This window comes from Microcaecilia unicolor, chromosome 6 (assembly GCF_901765095.1).
Source record: "Microcaecilia unicolor chromosome 6, aMicUni1.1, whole genome shotgun sequence".
In the NCBI taxonomy this organism is placed as follows: Eukaryota; Metazoa; Chordata; class Amphibia; order Gymnophiona; family Siphonopidae; genus Microcaecilia; species Microcaecilia unicolor.
The window spans coordinates 258566577-258586298 of NC_044036.1; the positions used below are offsets into that span (position 1 = coordinate 258566577).

Consider the following 19722-nt stretch of genomic DNA (forward strand, 5'->3'; position numbering starts at 1 on the left):
TTTTAGAAAGCGGTAGTAAGCCGAACGCGGGCTTCCTGCTTGCTAAATAGGAAGTACTGTTGGGCTACCACAGCAGCCCAGCAGTACTTCCCACCCCCTAGCGCGCTGTCATATCCAGTGCTGCCTGGTTACTGCCGGGTTAGCGCGGCAGCCCTTACCACCACTTCAGTGGGTGTCAGTAAGAGCTCTCCCCCCTCCCCCCCCCCCCCCCCCCCCGAAGTGGCCACGTGGCAAGTGCTTTACTTGCCACATGGCCATTTTCTGCAGAAAAGAATGACTACCCTTTTACCAGCTACGGTAAAAGGGGGCCTCAGCGTGTGTCAAAAACACGTGCTGATCCCAGTGCATGCCCCCTTTTGCTGCAGCTTGCTAAAAGAGACCCTCTGTATCTTAGATCATTTCCTTATATCTTAACTGTACATAGAACTTGCCTTGAGTTTATCTCAACTGACTCTGTACCACCCATCTTGTCCCCATCTATATATCTGCACTTGGCCCCTCAACTATATGCTAAGCTGTATTGTAGAAAATCATTAGTATCTTAGCTATGTTATTTGAATTAGATGTTTCATTAGTATTATGTTGACATTGCATTATAAATCTATTTGACTGTCAGTATTGTCAAACGTGTATATTTTTGATCCAGTTTCATGGTAGTCCTATTATTAAGTTTCAATTTGCTGTTTTCAAGTTTATTGTATTTACTAGTAAAAAAGGCCCGTTTCTGACACAAATGAAACGGGCGCTAGCAAGGTTTTCCTCGGAGTGTGTATGTTTGGGACAGTGTATGTGAGAGTGACTGTTTGAGAGTCAGAGTGAAAGTGTGAGTCCAATCCATGCTCCTCTGCCACCTGGCCCCTCCATTCATCCCTATCCAGCAATTCCCCTCTCTCCCTGAGGCCTGCCCTGCAATCCATATGCATCCATGGCCATCTGTCCCCTCCATTCATCCCTATCCAGCAATTCCCCTCTCCCTGAGTCCTGCCCTTCCAATCCATGCCCATCCATGCTCCTTTGTCACCTGGCCCCTCCATTCATCCCTATCCAGCAATTCCCCTGTCTCCCTGAGGCCTGCCCTGCAATCCATATCCATCCATGCCCATCTGTCCCCTCCATTCATCCCTATCCAGCAATTCCCCTCTCCCTGAGTCCTGCCCTTCCAATCCATGCCCATCCATGCTCCTTTGTCACCTGGCCCCTCCATTCATCCCTATCCAGCAATTCCCCTCTCTCCCTGAGGCCTGCCCTCCCAATCCATGCCTATCCATGCTCCTCTGTCCCCTGCCCCCTCCATTCATCCCTTTCCAGCAATTGCCCTCTCTCCCTGAGCTCTGCCCTCCCAATCCATGGCCATCCATGCTCCTCTGTCCCCTGCCGCCTCCATTCATCCTTTTCCAGCAAGTCCCCTCTCTCTCTTCCATGACCCCCCCTCGCATCCATGCTCCTCTCTCTCCCATGTCCCAGCCTGGCCTGCCCTCTTCTCCCCCCCCCCCCCCCCTTCGCATCCATGCTGTCGTTTCTCCCCTGCCCTCCCGCTCCCATTGTTGTACTTTACTGGCCACCCTCTTCTCTCCCCCCAACATGCGTTTTTTTTTTCTTGTTTTTAAATTTACCTCCGTGGCGGTTCCGGCAGCGAAGCGTCAGGGAAGGAGGCGGTGCTCCCGACGTCTAGGTTTCCCTTCGCTGTGTTCCGCCTTCTTTTGATGTCATCCTTGACGTCAGAAGAAGGCGGAACACAGCGAAGGGAAGGCTAGACGTCGAGAGCGCCGCCTCCTTCCCTGAGCTTCGCTGCCGAGCGATGCGATTGGTTGAGTGTCATTGCTCCGCCCTCGACGTCATCACGTTTGACGCGTGGGCGGGGCAGACACAATGCGATCTCACCCCCTTCACTTTTAGAATGTTGGCTAAGAGAGGCTTCATTAGAACGTTGGAGGTGCGTTTTATATAGAGAGATGTTTACACTTGGTCATTGCACTATTGTTATGCTGTCAACAAAATTATAAGTTTTATGTTAAACTGTACACCTCCTTGGGTGAATCTCTTCATAAAGGTGGTTAAGAAATCCCAATAAATAAATAAAAATGGACTTGTGTAGCAAAAGGCCCTGTTTCATGTAGAAGTTAATTTTACAACCTGAAGGGATAGAAGTTGCAGAAAACAGTGTTATGAGGAGCACAGCAGGTAGCAATGATCTTGCTTCAATAAATTGCAGTAGCCCAGCAGTAATTCTGTTCACTAATCCGGAACTACTGCTGGGCTACTGCAAGAGCCCGGTGGCAGCTCCCACCCCCAGTGCGTACCACTTCTGGCGCTACAAACATTTTTTATTTTGTAGCACTGATGTTTACCCATCAGTAATTGGCGCTGCCTGCTTACCGCTGGGTTAGCGCGGGAGCATTTATTGCCACCTCATTGGGTGGCGGTTAAGCTCTCTCACCTGAAATGGGTACACGGCAAGTGGTTCACTTGCCGCATGGCTATTTCTTAAAAAAAAAAGACAGCCTTTTACCCGTTGCGGTAAAAGGTGGCCTCAGCGTGTATCTAAAACACATGCTGACACCCTATTACTGTAGCTTGATAAAATGACCCTTAAGTGTAAATTAAAAAGCATGGGTGAAGGTAATGAGCCTTGTGGCACTCCTCTCTCCAAAGTCTTACCTTCGGACTTCTCATACTTCCAACATATAAATTGAAAACGATATGATGAAAGATAAGATTTAAACCACTACAATACATTTGAGCCAATGCCAAATCTGCGCATCAGTTCTAGCAGCTTAGGGTGAGATATTGTATCAAAGGCTGCAGTTAAGTCTAACTGTATCCAGACAGCAAAATAACCTTGATCGCCCATCACAAGCATGTCATCTAGGATCGATAATAGAAAAGACTCCGTACTGTGATGGCACCTGTAACCAGATTGGCACCTGGTTGAAAACTGGAATATTTTAGAAAAAAATTTAATTCTACAAAAAAAGTATTTATAGAAAACGACTGGATAAAAGTGGTTAATAAAAAGATGGACTAATGACGATAAAAGTGATGGGTTCTAGTAACCATTGAAAAATAAATCACTACTGCTGGTCCATTACCTATATAAGAATGTATTAAGTAAATAAATACCTGGTATATGAGGATTGGTATATGCTGTAAGTGAAGCACTGGGACTGAGTTACATTACTTAGCCGATTGAAGACTGTATAGATCATGTGACACAAAGGGATAAGAATGAAAATGGAGGAGGCACTACAAAAGGTAGAGCAGAATCCCCTACTGAATTTTGACTAGCATAATATATTATACAGTGCAGATTCCTAATATGTTCCCAGCACTATCAGCCTGATCAGTGAATGATTTTACTAGAAACAAACATCTTAATTCCATTATGGTCATGATAAAGAAATCCTCATCCTTCCAGACAGTCTATTCATTCCATTGTGGATGAATACACTAATAGAAAACATTTCTTAGTGCAGACACTGTGCTGCCTTTCTCACTGTAGCAGCTCCTCTTTAAAAGAAATACGTCAATTGATGTTAAGGTAATCTCTGGCTATGGCATGTGCAGAATCTGGAGTTAAATTACTAGCAATTAGCAAGATAACACCATACAATTATTTTGTGCTTATGTTTTTCCCAAACTGAGTGTAAATGACAATTAGTTGTGCAGTTCAGCCTCACACAGTGAAAATAATCTGGCATGCCAGTGGAGAAACACATCACTTAAGGACCCATATACATATTTATTTCATTAGTCATGAATGTCTTTTGTTCATGGGAGGCACAGTCAAGAGCCTGTAGTTTGGTAGCTTATAATGAAATAAAGAAATAATCATTTGGATTAGCATACCATCTTTTAAACCAGTCATGTTCTCAACACACATTGCATTGCAGTAAGTTGAGAATGTCTGTGCAGCCTCCTCTGGGGTGGGTGGTCAAAAGATTTCTGGCAACCTACTGAAAGTTTCTTGTGACAAGCATATGGCAGAGTGTCATTGTCCTTAAAACATAGTTGAGAAACAGAGACAGACAGAAATAACGTAACTTTTTTCAGGGTCTTGTAGAGCGTCAATGGAAGCAAAGATACTTGATCCTACATTCTACCATCCATAGTTCAGGGTTCTAATCAAGAAACCACTCATCCTATAAATACATGTACTCTCCAGTAGCATTGCACATGCTCAAGGCCAACCCTAACAGGTTGATCTTGCTTGATTTTGCCCCCCCCCCCCCCCCCACCCTTGCTCAATACATCTTTAGACTTTCTAACTTTTCTAAAAATATTGGAACTACAAGTCTACATATATCAGCACTATTTAGTGGTACTCCTACAGGTCAGGTCTTCCGAATATTCCTATTAAATATGCATACTTTCATAAGATGACTATCACAAACTTTAACTTGCAATATTAAAAGTTTAATCATACTGTAGTTATAAACATACTCAATATAACTAGTGCTCAGTATATCCCTTTTTGGATATTCCAATCATATGATGAATAATTAGCGCATCACCAAGCTGATACTATATTATCAGCTATACTTCTATACAATTAAATAAAAAATTACTTATCTTTACTGATCTTATCTGGTGCTCACCAAAATATCTTCTAAAGTATATCTTAAATATTAACATAATCACTCACAACATACAAATCACTCTATAATTGACTGGAATGGTTGGCATCCTATTGAATGTGTTCTTTCAGTCCCAACATAGCATCCAGTGGTCCTATACCAATGTCCCAGCAGCAAAGTCTTTTGTGCTATTATACCACCCCTGTTGTCGCTGTATCATATTTTATCCAAAAGCAACAGTCCTTTCCCAAGAAAGGTGTTGTAGTCAATAGCAGATCCACATTCAAATGATGACAACTCTATAAAGCTCTCCTCCATTCTTGTTATGCATAATAACTAAAAGGTTAAAAATCCATTGTCTTCCATGCACTTTCAAATCAATTGACAGGTCTCAAATTATTAAAATATGCATGAGGTAGATTTGCATGCATAGTGTTTCTATTGAATGCAAATTTATCTCTTGCATATTGATTAGTCAAACACACAGTGTCTTCTGCTTTTATCAATACATTTATAACAATGTTATTGAAAACCACAGTATAACTAAAAGATTTTTATATCATCATTTTAATCCAACTTTTATCCTCACCATATATACTTGCCACTCATACCATTCAAACTTATCTCAACCACACAAACATCTGCCTACTTCATATTGCTATATATCTCCCTCAATGTTTCCATCATTTCTATTATATATAAATGCTGTAATTGTTACTCCCAGAAAAAGATTTCATTTAACTAAACACCCTGCTCTTTATGTCTCAATATGTGTCCATCAAAAGTATAATCACTCTTGGCTGATCTTCAGTACTCGCTTACAATCCTTTCTTCTGCACGTATCTCTGATTTCAACAAATTGCAGTTCCACCTATGCTCAACTCTAGGCAGTAACAAAGTTCTTCCTTTGCCACTGTACAAAGTCTTTCACTGCTCAACACGTTGTCAAACCCTACACAAATTTGCTTTTCGCTGATAGCGTCATCAGGGGTTTTGACTAGAAAACACAAATTGGTGGGGATATTAGATATACCTACCTAAAAATGTAAATAATACAATTTATATATTAAAAAACTTTAACCTCTCTATACCTTACACTTTGAATTCCAACTGGCAACAGGATTCATGGTACCGCTCCAACTACCAACACCGTGAATCCACAACTTCTTCACCACTCATTTTAAATCACAAGGGAGAGCATCAGCCACCTAAAACGTGGTGCCATTACTGCTATCAATGCCAAACAAATGCTGCTTTCACTACCTGAACTGAAGTACGTCATATCCATAATCCCACCCACTCCATTTCCTTATTCAGTCCTAAAAGGGACCACAGTCTTCCATTTAAAAATAAATTGTTGTCCCATTTGAAACATTTTTTGTAGAATGTTACCACCCATTTTTTCATTGAGTTGAAGTAACACTACAAATTTTAAATCTGCCATTACATGATGTTCTTAAACCCAATGCTCTACCAATGGAGTTTCCAATTTTTGCAATTTAATATTACTCAAATGCTATGCTAATCTGTATTTAATTTTGTTAACCGTTTGTCCTATGTACATTAAACCACATGGGCAAGTAATAGCATAAATCACAAAGTCTGACTCATGACTCACAGTTAGTTTTTGATCTTAAGTAAAACTTACATGATTTATTTTGATTCAGAATTGGAATCCATTGTGTTTCTATAGCATGCATACAGTATCTACAACCTTTACATTTAGAATGTCCTCCTTCCACTTTTATCTGATTGTGCCTACTTTTCATCAATTTCTCCCCTAGATTTTGTCCCCTACGATATGAAAAGCAAGGAAGTGCCTGAAACCCTGAATGAATTCTTAACATTGACCAATGTTTGCTTACAATATGTCTAACAGCATCTGTATAAGGGACATAAGGTAACATGCAAGTTACACTACAATCACTTGGTTTATGATGAACGTGAAATAACCATGGATGATGTACATTGTAAGCTCTTTTAAATGCTCTAAGAATCACTCTATTTGGATATCCTCGCTGTTTAAAGCGGGACTTCATCTCTTGTGCTTGCTTTACATAATCCTTCTTTTCTGAACAAATTTGACGAATACGTAAAAACTGGCCCACTGGTATATTGTGACTAGATTGAAATCAAGTTACTCAAGTATTTTGTGTATGTTGCATATTGATTACAGATATCCTGACTACTCTACCTATTTGCAGCCTTAGAGGACTGTCAGTGAATACAACTGATATATACAAAGCACAAAGCCACAACTTGATTGGCCTTTCACGGCTGACCTGGGTTGGGTGATATGCTACTTGCTGGATCAAAAGAAACATTGCTTTGAGTAGTTGTCAGTTGGTTTACCATGGACTCAGTCTGTTTTTTTTTTTTAATCCCTGGCATTCTCAGTGTGGTTCTAATTTCTTTCACAAGAGGAAACATTCATCAATGCAATGGGGCACACTTGAAATAAGTTCAACCTCTTCCTGATGAGATGAAGCTATATAGTGTCCATAAGAATTTTGCATAATGAGATAAATTCTAGAAAGGGATGCCTATGCTGTTCTATGCAAAGTGTGGTCACAAAGCTTCAACAGCCAGCATAAACCATTCCAAAATAAAACTTTACCAGTAGACTCTCAATTCTTAATCCAACTGTCCTTTAATGTAGTAATCATAGCAAAAAAAAAAAAAAAATCAACTTACAGATCAGTTGCTTGGAAAGAATTGTTGCCTTCTGCAAACAGAGTCCGTATCTAGCCAACTCAGAGGTAAGGAGATGGCCAGAACCTCAGCCCAGCTGAGAGGAAAAGCTGTAATAATCAAAGAGGAATAAATGTGGTGAAGAATCTTCATGGAATCACAGTAGTTTAAGAGAGGGATCAGCCCCTAGAACAGCTGCTGCTAGGAAGACTGGGCTCTCTTCTAGAGCCCCTAGGGGAAGAGAGAGAGCTGACCTTGGCCCAAAACTAAGAGTCAATAGGGACTGCCAACAATACACAGGGAGTAAGGACACATGCTCAGAAGGTGTCAAATCAGAGGAAACTACAAACTAGTACACATTGTTATGTATATTTAGTATTCATACATAACAATGTACCCTGCTTCCATGAATATGGAGGCAGATCAGATACCTATAATTATATGCCTAGAGGGTTTCTTCTTTCCTTTATAGAACTTCAGCATAACTGAGTATATATATGGGCATATGAGTTTAGGTATGAGCACAAGGTAGAGGAGATGCATGCCTCGATTCAGGAGATACATGTGTAACATTTTCAGCACCATTTTAGATAAGTCATGGAAGTGGAAATATAGATGTTTTACCAAAATGTCTGGAGCTTGTGACATATTTTACAAATGCAGAGCAGTATGTCTAAGCCTAAAGTAAAACTGACAAAAATCCCCCTCCCCCCAAACAAGACATCTAAAAGGTGACAAAAACATCTGTGAGATCAATGTCAGTTTCTGAAAAAGATTGCAATGGAAACAAAGGAATCCAGAAGTACGCCAAAGGGTACTTATGATGCTGAAAATGACCCACATAGGCCCACACCAGCATTGCTAACCCCTACAGGACATGTAAATTGCATCCATGAGGTCCCTATATTGTGCCAGGTGTCTATTCAGTGCCTGCAGGGGATAACGTCTAGCACTGTGCCCCAGTTGCAGGACAAAACGTGTTGCACTATCCATTTATTTATTTATTTAGATTTTGCTCACACCTTTTTCAGTAGTAGCTCAAGGTGAGTTACATTCAGGTATTCTGGATATTTAGCTCTGACACAAAACATCTAGGGCTATCCACTTAGATGTGGAGGGGCGTTTTCGATATGACATCTATTTCCGACTTTAGAAGTTTTGCAAAAAATGTCCAAAAAATGCCAGAGAATGTGGTAAAGGTGGTAAACTTAGTAGAGGTTTTAAAAAAAGTTTAGACGGCTTCCTAAAGGAAAAGTCCATCGACCATTATTAAATTGGACTTGGGGAAAATCCACTATTTCTGGGATAAGCAGTATAAAATATTTTGTACTTTTTGGGGGATCTTGCCAGGTATTTGTGACCTGGATTGGCCACTGTTGGAAACAGGATGCTGGGCTTGATGGACCTTTGGTCTGTCCCAGTATGGCAATACTTATGTACTTATGTATAGAAACCATATTGGTAATGAGGGGAGGGGAGCCAATCCAACATTAGAAACAAAACACTTGGGAGGCACCAGCCCCTGGTGTCTACCTCAGACTCAAAGCATCTCCTTATGAATACCTGAGTACACGCCTTAGTCTAGTGGTTCTCAAACCTGTACCTGGAGGCACCCCAGCCAATCAGTTTTTCTGGATATCCACAATGAAAATTCATGAGAGAGAGATTTGCCTGCAGTGGAGGCGGTGCATGCAAATCTCTCTCATCAATATTCATTGTGGATATCCTGAAAACCTGACTAGCCAGAATGTCTCCAGGACCAGTTTTGGGAACCAATGCCTTAGACAATTCAATGACTTTTCATAGTAGTGGAGCAGCTGAGAAAGAGGCATGTTTTTGTTCTTGTTTTTAATATCTTTGTCAGTCCTAAACCTACCAACAGGAGAAAGAAGGGGGTCCTCATGGAATGATGGTATGCTTCCAGACATGAATCAACTCATTTTTTTAATGACAGGCTGTCAAAAGAACCAAAAATCCATACAAGCAGTCAGACTAAGGCTGGTTCTGCCTGTAGGTTAAAGGAGTCATAGGTCTCTCTCTCTCTCTCTCTCTCTCTCTCTCTCTTTCTCCCCACTTATTAGCTTAAGTCCTGCTTACTTGCTCTGCATAGCTTTTGATCAGCAGGGGGCAGCAGTGCTCTATTATAAGTAACAGGAGGAGGCCACAGCCACGCTGTGATTCTCTGCAGCTGTAGCTCTAATCCCATAGTAAAGGATGCTTGTAACAGAGAAATAGAAAGGTTTGGTCTCTCTGGTAATATCTGAATGACACACGGAAATGTTTACAATTTAATGCTTACAATTTTCCAAGAGCTTCTTCATGAAAGGTGGGTGTCACCTTCATTGCACTATGCTAGTACACTGCAAGATGTTTTGGAACTTGCATCTTACGCTAATGTCATGACAGCCTGTTTTGTTGACTTGATAATGTAATCTCTTGTTAGGTTGGGATTGCTGAAGGGATGAGTCCTGGTAGAGAGTCACTGGGGTGGGGGGAGTGACTGTATGGTCCCTGTGTGGAGGAAGCCCAGCCCATGGGAGTGTGTATGGTATAAAATGCAGAAAGACAGTGGGAAGAGTGACAGAGGGGGAGGAGATTAGGAGGAGATAAAAATGATAGTTTGCCCTTTAGAGGGGTCTTTGGTTGCCTGCAAGCCCTCTGCCAAGTGACCCGAAAAAGGAGAAGGGGGATCTTGCATCACGTTAAGTTTGGGCTGACATCAAGGGTCATTTACAACAACTGGAGAAGGAGCCAGAGTTTTGGGCAGATTGGGGAGTCTGGCCTGTGAGCGGGGTTTGGGGGTAGGAAGAAGCCTGCCAAAAGCCGGGGTGCTGCTCTGTGAGGTACACCCACAGAAAGAGGTCAGCCATAAGGGATCTGTGTCTTGTGGTAATGGAGTGCATCTGGAGGAGGAGGAGGAAATAGCTCTGGGGTTACATCTGACTGCAGGATAGGCATAAGTGGAGAAACAGTATATAGATGAATAGCCCCAGGAAGAAAGTTCCTGTAAATATTCCTGGGAAATACAGTGGCAAAGGTGGTCCCCCGAAAATGACCAAAGTCAGACATTGAGTTATAAAGGAATTTATATCATTGACTGTGTTAAGGATCACTGAATCAAGAGTTACCAGTTACAGAAGTTACAATAAGCAGTTGGAGTTTGTTATTAAGCCTCCCGGTGTGATGCATGGTTCCTGGACTGGAGAGCTGAGTGTAACCCTAAATAAACAAGAAAGTGCCTCCTAAACTCCCAGATCACTATTCTGGACCACTACCCACCCCAGCTCGACTGTGAAGAGACAGGAAGGAAGTGCGGAGTACAAGTGGCCTGAGAGTGAGTGGAGACTGTGGAATTTGAAGTGTGAGTTTGTGTTTTGTTTTGTTCGTTAACCGGGTCTGGAGCTAGTACCAGGTGAGACCCAGGTTACAATAGTATTCAAGTGACACAGAAATACAAGCATCATAGAGTGGTGAGATACCTTGTAGCGTCCCTTCTACTGAGGACGGTCAGATTCCCACCCAGCACTTCTCAATGTTTCCTGCTTTCTTGTTTTTGTTGAGCTAGCTTAGTTCATTCTTATCAGTGAGCTAGAACAGTGTTTTCCAAGTTGGTCCTGAAGTACCCCCTTGCCAGTCAGTTGTTCAGGATATCCACAATGAATATGCATGAGGTTTAATTGCATACAATGGAGGTAGTATATACAAATCAATCTCATGCATATTTATTGTGGATATCCTGAAATCCTAACTGACAAGGGGGTACTCCAGGTAGAGAATGAAATGGGGATGGGGACCTGCAGTAACCATGGGGATGGGGACAGATCTCGCGGGGACAGGGCGGGGTTGGGGACAGAGCCCGTGAGGACAGTGTGTCATTCTCTACTTTGAAGGCTGTTAATGAATTTGACAGTTATTTATGTTTGAGTGATGCAGGTGATGATGTTTTCATTTTTTGGAAAAACAAGCAAAAGTGCTGGCCACAACTGGCAAAATTTGCATGGGGTATCCTGTATATTCCTGCTACCAGCATATCTTCTGAGAAGACATTTTCTATTGAAGGAAGGACTGTGGAAGACAGGAGAGCTAGACTGAATCCTGAGATTGTTGATGACTTATTATTCATCCCCAGATTACAAAATTATAACAGTGCTTCATAGGGCATATTTCTCTCCCACTAGGGCATAGAGAATGGGTTGTATTTTGTACCCCTGGACATTTTAACAGGGTGGATTAGGGTTCCTTGGGGTAGTAGAAGTCAGCTATTGTTGGGGTTGGAAGGGTAGAGAGTGGTGTTGATAGGGGTGGGGGTTATTATAGTTGCTCTTTGTTATTATTGTTTTCTATTTGTGATTTATAAATAGTTACACAGCACATTGTTCCTTTTTATACTTTAATAAAAGATTTAGATATAAAATCCTAAGTGTTTGAGGTTTCTTCAGATGAGGACAGAGTCCGCAGGGACGAGGTGAGAATGGAGATAGAGCCTGCGGTGACAGGGCAGAGATGGGGACAAAACCTGCAGGGATGGGATAGGGATGGAGACAGAAATTGCAGGGATGGGGTGGAGATGGAGACAGAACCCATGGGGACGGGGTATGGATGTGGACGGGGACAAACTTTGTCCCAATGTCATTCTGTAACTCTAGGACCAACTTAGGAAACACTGAGCTAGAAGGGGATTTGGGGATTCAAACCTCATCCCAGTGCATAGATTAATATATCTAGTGGAATCACTGCAGCAGCACAGCTGTCCTTTGCTAACAACACTACCATGGGTTATTGGTTCTGTACCTGTAGATCTTTTCATAAAGACATTGATTAAATTAGTTCCTGTGCATCTCATTAGGCCAAGAGACCCAAATTCCTTGCCAAATTCCCTTCATTATGGTGCAGAGTGCATGAACAATAGCTGCCCTATGTCACTCTTTATGTCTGCATATGTATAGCTTTGGGCTTCAGCTTGTGTTCTCTTTCTGTGTGCCAGTTCTCACTTCTGCCAGCACAGGGACCCTGCATATAATTTGCAAGCCAAAGTTATCCCACCCCAAGACATTCCACCCCCTCCTCCTCCTTCTCTTCCTCACAAGATTGATGGCAACAGGAACGCTTGCAATTTAATTAAAGAGCAAGCTGAATCACTTTGTGCCTTCTAAGGTTGCAAAAGATTCACAGAAACTAATTAGAGGTAACAAGCCTTGGTAAATTGAATGAAAATGTTATAATATAGTTTTCCTTAATGACCTAGCAAAAACAAAGGCTCTCATGCAACTTGGCACAACAGAGAAGTATTTTTGTAATTCACTTCTGTATGATTTGTTTGATTTAAATTTTCAGCAGAATATTGATATCGTTTTAAAGGGGCAATGTCAAATATGAAGCCTCTAGGATATTTAGAATACGTGAGTGCTCTGTTGTTCAGGTCAGTGCATGCTCTTGGTGGAAGTAGAGGCTGCAGAAATGTTAAGCCCTGAGAAACCTTCAATCTAATGGTAGAGAGCCTGTGGTGAAATATTTTCCTGTTCCTTAGAGATATGGGTGTCAAACAGTCTTTTGGACACACCTAGGCAATTGGGTTTTTGGGATATCCAATTGAAAATGTAAACTACCCCTGGCCTGATATTGGGATAAGAGGGAGTAGGTCCAATGTATATGGTCTTGGAGTTGATGAGAAGGACTCTTACAACCACATTCCAGAAATCAATTTATTGCTCCTTAAAGCTTAACTTTATTTTCTCACAGGCAGATGATCAAACCGCTGTGCCATTTTAGATAGCACTCTGAAAATACCGCTCTTCCAACGCCGTAGTAGCACAGTGTTGTGCTATGGCATGACCAGAAGTTAATGTATGCAGATATTTGCAGCGGTGCTTCAGTGTAGTTAAATGAAGCTAAGTAGCCAGGATGCATGTGCACTAATCAGATGCACTAGGCTATGAGCAGCACACATGTGTGGTGGGCTGCTTGTCATTGCATCCAGAATGTGGATGTTTGTGGGAAGGACATCCATGCCTGTTATGCCTCCAACACCTGCTTTATTTATTTGGATTTTGGATCACAAGTAGCAGTAGTGGGATTTGAACTGGCCATCTCTGGATTGCAAGACCAGTGCGCTAACCACTAGGCCACTCTGCCACTTCTCTAATCTGTTTCACTCCCTTGAAATTTGGCCATCCCTGTGGGGGGCAGTTGAGGACGTCCAAAATGTTTGAATGAAGGACGTCCATGCCTTCATTATGCCTCCGCTGATACACACATACCTCCCCCCCAGGGGCCTGCATACTGCCCCCCCCCCCCCCCCCAGGGATGGCCAAATTTCAAGGGAGTGGAATTGAGTGTAGGAATGGCAGAGTGACCTAGTGGTTAGAGCATTGGTCTTCTAATCCAGAGGTGGCTGGTTCAAATCCCACTGCTGCTACTTGTAATCCAAAATCCAAATAAATAAAAAGGGTGTCAGAAGCATAGCAAAGGCATGGATGCGCTTCTCACAGAAACATCCACATGTTGGACATCCTCAACTGCCATCACAGGGATGGAAGCTTAGCAAAGAATATACTCTAATTTGGGTAGGATCTGTGACACAAGAACACCAGCTAGGACCTGCCATAATTCTGCAGCACTGTTTTTCAGCATAGCAGCGTTCAACACCTCTGTTCATGAAGCGCTAGCTTTCGATCATCCAGGAGGAACGCAAAATGACCTTATTTACATGAGATTGACTACATTTAAATGTCATGTGCGCAAGTGCCTGGCACGCTTGCAGTTTATGGCGGTAACCAAGTTGATCATCCCACGTTGTTAAAAGCATGCGCAAAAACAGCGCTAATGGGCTTGCGCGCTTGCGTTGACTTTTGATCATCCCCCTCTCAGGTAGATAAAAAGGATGAACAGTTGGAAAATTTATTTTTGTTTCATGTTGTTCCAGGAATGTTCCTTTTGTTTATTAGGGAGCTATGTCATTGAGTGTGCTCACTCTTTACATTATTTACAAAGAGGATGCACTTTCCTAAAAAGTGCACACTATTTGCACCGAGGGAGCATGTGATACTGTGAACGAGCGAGGTTTGAGGGTAGGCCTCCAAATAACATAGCTAGTTAAGGTTGGGGAAATATGGTAAATGCTTTATTCAGTAAGCCTGCCTGTTGCTTCACAGGCCAGTAACAAAAAGGTAGAGTTTCTTCAGTTCAAAGGGAAAAGTCTTGATAAGGGTTTGCAGCTGACAACGCCCAAACACAGTCCATAGTCTGTGACTGCCATGCCCCAAACACAGTCCATAAAGTTTCTTTCTCACTCTCTATCTGGGTCATCCAGGCCTCAGAACCAGGTTCACAAGTGTTAAAATAAAAAGGTTGCCTTTGTAGTTTTCATCTTTTGATAGTATTTGTTTATTGTAATTCCTGAGAAACGTTCAGCTGTTTTTTAAAATCTGTTACCTACTTGAATCTCATATGGGAGAGTTGGTAGGTTTTAAATACCTTCCTATATAATAAAAAGCACCTCCAACGTTCTGAAGCTGACTCCGAGAAAGTGAAGCCTTGAAGCATTCATGTCCCTGCTGTATCCATCTCCTGAAATGACGTCACGTACTTCCGTGTTCGTAAAGACCAATCACTGGAAGGGAACGCTGCAGAGTTGCCAGGCAACGGAATGCGACATCACACGCATGAGGGTGTCGTCGTCCCTCCCTCCCTTCCAGTTCCAGGCCCCCTACCTCCAAATTTTAAAAGTCAACTTCACTTACAAAGTCGGGTTTACGGCGGCTGACAGCAGCAGTGGTAACAGGCATGCAGTCTCGACCCTTCTCTCTCTCTCAGCTCTGGTCCCGCCCTTGCGGAAACAGGAAATGAGGGCGGGACCAGAGCTGAGAGAGAGAGAAGGGCCGAGCCTGCACGCCTGTTACCGCTGCTGTTGGCTGCCGTAAACCTGACTTCGTTAGTGAAGATGACTTTTAAAATTTGGAAGTAGGGGGCCTGGAACTGGAAGAGAGGGAGGGAGGAAGGGAGGGATGACGACACCCTCATGCGTGTGGCGTTGCGTTCCGAAGGGGGGGGATCCTGGAACTCGGAGGGAGGGAGGGAATCCTGGAACTCAGAGGGCGGGGGACCCTGAAACTCAGAGGGAGGGAGGGGGGAACCTGAAACTGGGAGGGAGGGAGGGAGGGAGGGAGGGAGGGAGGGAGGGAGGGAGATGAGAAACCTGAAACTCGGAGGGAGGGAGGGGGGAACCTGAAACTCAGTCCCCTGGAACTCAGAGGGAGGGAGGGGATGACCCTGAGAGGGAGGGAGGGAGGGGACGACCCTGGAACTCGGAGGAAGGGAGGGTGGGGACAACCCTGGAACTCAGAGGGAGGGAGGGGGGATGACCCCGGAACTCGGAGGGAGGGAGGGGACGACCAGGGAACTCGGAGGGAGGGAGGGAGGGAGGGAGGGGGGATGACCCTGGAACTCGGAGGGAGGGAGGGAGGGAATGACCCTGGAGCTAGGAGGGAGGGAGGGAGGGGGGAGGACGACCCTGGAACTCAGAGGGAGGGAGGGGATGACCCTGGAACTCGGAGTCAGGGAGGGAGGGAGGTAGGGGATGACCCTGGAACTGGGAGGGAGGGGGTAGGGTTACCATATTTTGTCCCCCAAAAAGGAGGACACATGCCCCGCCCCCACCATACACCCACCCACCCACCCCACCCCCTTTCACACCCTTGCCCCGCACCCTGTCACACCCTCGCTCCGGCCCCTGTCACATTGTCCCTCCCTCTATCACATACCCCGTCACCCCCCCTCCCCTTACCTTACTACTGCCCTGGTGGTCTAGTGACCTCTTTGGGGCAGGAAAGAGCCCCCTCTTTCCTGCCCGGAGCGCTGCCCTGCATGCATCCTTCCTGTTGGTGATCTCGGTGCCGATTCATCTCCCTCTATTTCCTTCTTTCTCTGGCTTCAATGGGTCCCCAGCAGTGGCAGTGATTAATTAATTTGTTTCTATTTCTCCAGTGTTGCAGTACATGCTAATTTTAACTTCTTGGGGTTTCCAATTTAATTTTTGTCGAAATATTTTTATTTCTAAATTGTGATCCCCTGTTCTGTAATTGGTGTGTGTCTGTTGGTGCGATAGTAATTGCAGGTGGGGAAACTGGAGGGCTGTAGTGAGATAGTTCTGACTCCAATTCCAAAAAATAGAAAAGGAGAGCTATCAGATACTGTGACTTTTGATCCGGTTGATTCAATTCCAGTATTCGCAAAAATAATGGAAGGATATGTCATTAAACTTCTTTTTTTTTTTTATTGGTATACTAGGCAAAAAGACCCATTTCTGTCACAAATGAAACGGGCGCTAGCAAGGTTTTCCGGTTTTCCTCGGAGTGTGTGTGTTTTACAGAGTGTGTGTGAGAGTGTGTGATAGAGAGAGAGTGAATGTGTGAGTGTGTGTGACAGAGAGAGTGAGACTGGGTGCGAGAGTGTGTGTGTGAGAATGAGAGTGTGTTCCAGGGGCCCCCCCTCCCTCCCTCCCAGTTCCAGGGTGGCCCCGCCCCTCCCAGTTCCAGGGTTCGGCCGCCCCCTCCAAGTTCCAGGGTCATTGCCCCCCTCCCTCCCTCCCTCCCAGTTCCAGGGTCATTGCCCCCTTTCCCCCCCCCCCCCCTCCAGCCATCCTGCGATGTTTAACTGCAAAATTAGGGAGCTGTGTAGTGTACTAAAACGCACCTGCAACTGTGTGAAGCTGACTCTGTGGCTTCACTGAAGTGAATGGTTCATAAGGTTCGTCAGTCTGTCACCATCTCTCTCGGCCCCGCCCTCGCGCCTCTGATAGGTCCGCCGCCCTCGACGTCATCACGTTTTGACGCGAGGGTGGGGCCGAGAGAGATGGTGACAGACTGACGAATCTGACGAACCTTACGAACCCTTCACTTCAGTGAAGCCACTGAGTCAGCTTCAGAACATTGGAGGGGCTTTTTATTATAGAAGAGATAATCAATTCACAAGTCATAACACTTGAACAAGAAATTCAGAAAAGAAAAAATACTTTTACATCAATAATATAAGCACAAAGGAAAACAAATGATTAATCTTCTTTTAGACCACAATTGAGGAAACAGGAAACAGGAAATGAGGGCAGGACCAGAGGCACAGCTGAGACAGAAGGGAAGGCAGGCTGAAGCGCCGTGCCTGCTCAACTTACAGTGCTGCCGCTGGACCACGAGGTAACAACTTTTAAATTACAGCCGGCACGCAGGAAGGCAAGGGGCAGGCGCAGGACTGCGAGAAGAGGGCGGCCAATGCAGGTCAGGCTGCCACTGAGAGAGAGAGAGAGAGAGGGAGGCACGGGGGTCTGGAATTCCGAAAACAGGGGGGCATGGAACTCGCAGGGGAGGGGAGGGAGGGGGGCATGGAACTCAGAGGGAAGGGGGCCTAGAACTCGAAGGGGGGGAGAGGGAGGGGGTATGGACCTTGGACGGAAGGGGGCCCTGGAACTCGGAGGGAAGGAGAGGGAGGGAGGGAAGGAGGGGGTCATGGAACTCGGAGCCCGTACGTGATAATGAGCGCTGTCAAACTGAGAATGGCCGCGAGGCAGCAACTCGCGCCACAACTATCCGTTGACATTCCAAATACTGTGCCGCTCAAAGTACATCAGGCAAGCGCTGATCTCGCAAGACAACTCGCCGCTGACGTCCCGATACAGCTGGCAGGGTTTACAAGACTATTGAACAGATGTCGACAGGCTGCAGTCATGTTCTGATATAGTTTTGCAGACTCTATCAACTGAAAAATAGGGGTCTCTCTCTCTCTCTCTCTCTCTCTCTCTCTCTCTCACACACACACATACTCTCTGTGTCACACATACACTCTCTCTCTCTCACACACTCACTCTCTCTCTCTCACTCATTCTCTGTCTCACACATACTTTCTCTATCATACACACACATTCTCTCTCACATACATACTCTCTCTAAAATATACACACTCTTTCTCTCACTCTACACACACACACACACACACACTCTCTCTCTCTGTCTATAACACACACTGTCTCTCTCACACACACACACACTGTCTCTCTCACACACACACACTCTCTCTCTATCTCACACACATTCACTTTCACAGGCACACTCTATCACACACACTCACTCTCTGTCTCTCACATACTCTCTCTCTGACACACTCTCTCTCTCTATCTATCTATCACACTCTATCTCTCTGTCACACACACACAGTCTCTCTCTCTCTCTCTCTGTCTCACACATACACTCTGTCTCTCACACTCTCTCTAAAATATACACACTGTCTCTCTCTCTCACACACACACACTCCATCTCTCACACACACGTTTTCTCTCTCACACACACACACTGCCTCTCACATACATACTCTCTCTCAAACATACATACTCCGAGGAAAACCTTGCTAGGGCCCATTTCATTTGTGTGAGAAACGGGCCTTTTTTACTAGTATTCAATAAATCTTCCTTTTCTTGATCAGACATTTCCAGAGAATTCTATGAGATTTTCTTATTAAGTAAATAGTATATCCAATTTATCGGTGGAATCGTTTCCGGGGTAAATTTCAAAACTTCAAGCAAATAATTCTTAAATACTTCCAAAGGGGTAACACCCGGAGATTTGGGGAAATTCAAAAAGCGGAGATTTAATTTGCGGTTATAGTTTTCTATCTGTGCAATCTTACGATGTAATATTGTTTTATCTTTTACCACCATTGCGGCACATTCTTGCAAGTACTTTACATCTTCTTTAATTTTATTTACTTGAATGTTAAATTCCGTCTTTATAGCTACTAAGGAATTTGATAAAGTTTCAACAGTATTCACTAAAGTCAAAACTTCAGCTGTAGATTTAGCCACTGTATTATCCAACTGCTGGAGCACTTCCCAGATAATCTCCAGCATTACCGAATCTGGTTGTTTTAATGGCGTGACACGCTCAGTCGAAGCACAAAAAGGCTTCAGATCTCCCAATGGTCCTGTATTCTCAATTCCTCGATCCGGAGGACTTCCTGCAGCATCTTCGAGTTTAGGAGGCCTCCACTGAGACACAGGTCCTTCGGGGAGAGGCAGAGGGTTGAGCGCCGGGGGTGAAAGGGTGACATCTAGCCCCAAGTCTCTGGGGTCTCCTCCTCCCAGAGTAACAGCAGGGAACTTCTTGGCGTTATGGGTAGGAGCTCTCGTTGCGAACCTCTCAATGGTTTGCTGCTGAGGTGACGAGGTTCTGGCCATCGAGGGACCGGCCTTGACCGTCCCTTTACGTTTTGTATGCGGCATTAAGTCTGAAGAAAAGTTTTAATTCAGCACTAACCACAAGAGAGTCAAGCAGCGATCAGCAGTGTGCCGCCATCTTGACACCCCCCCCCCCTCCCATCATTAAACTTCTTGATAAATACCTGTCTGATTATAACATTCTACATTTATCTTAGTCCAGATTTCATAAATTGTATAGTATAGAGACTGCAATCAGGG

The 19722-nt window shown here is 44.2% G+C and overlaps 1 protein-coding gene across 1 annotated transcript in view; it reads right to left on the reverse strand.

Moving 5' to 3' along the window:
* LOC115472531 (UPF0160 protein MYG1, mitochondrial-like) overlaps positions 1 to 19482 on the reverse strand; it is an 83541-nt gene extending 64059 nt beyond the window's left edge. Inside the window, exon 1 of the mRNA XM_030206825.1 lies at positions 18936 to 19482. Coding sequence (XP_030062685.1) covers positions 18936 to 19482 — 547 coding nt within the window. The remainder of the gene's footprint in view (positions 1 to 18935) is intronic.
* Between the last annotated feature and the right edge of the window lie 240 nt (positions 19483 to 19722).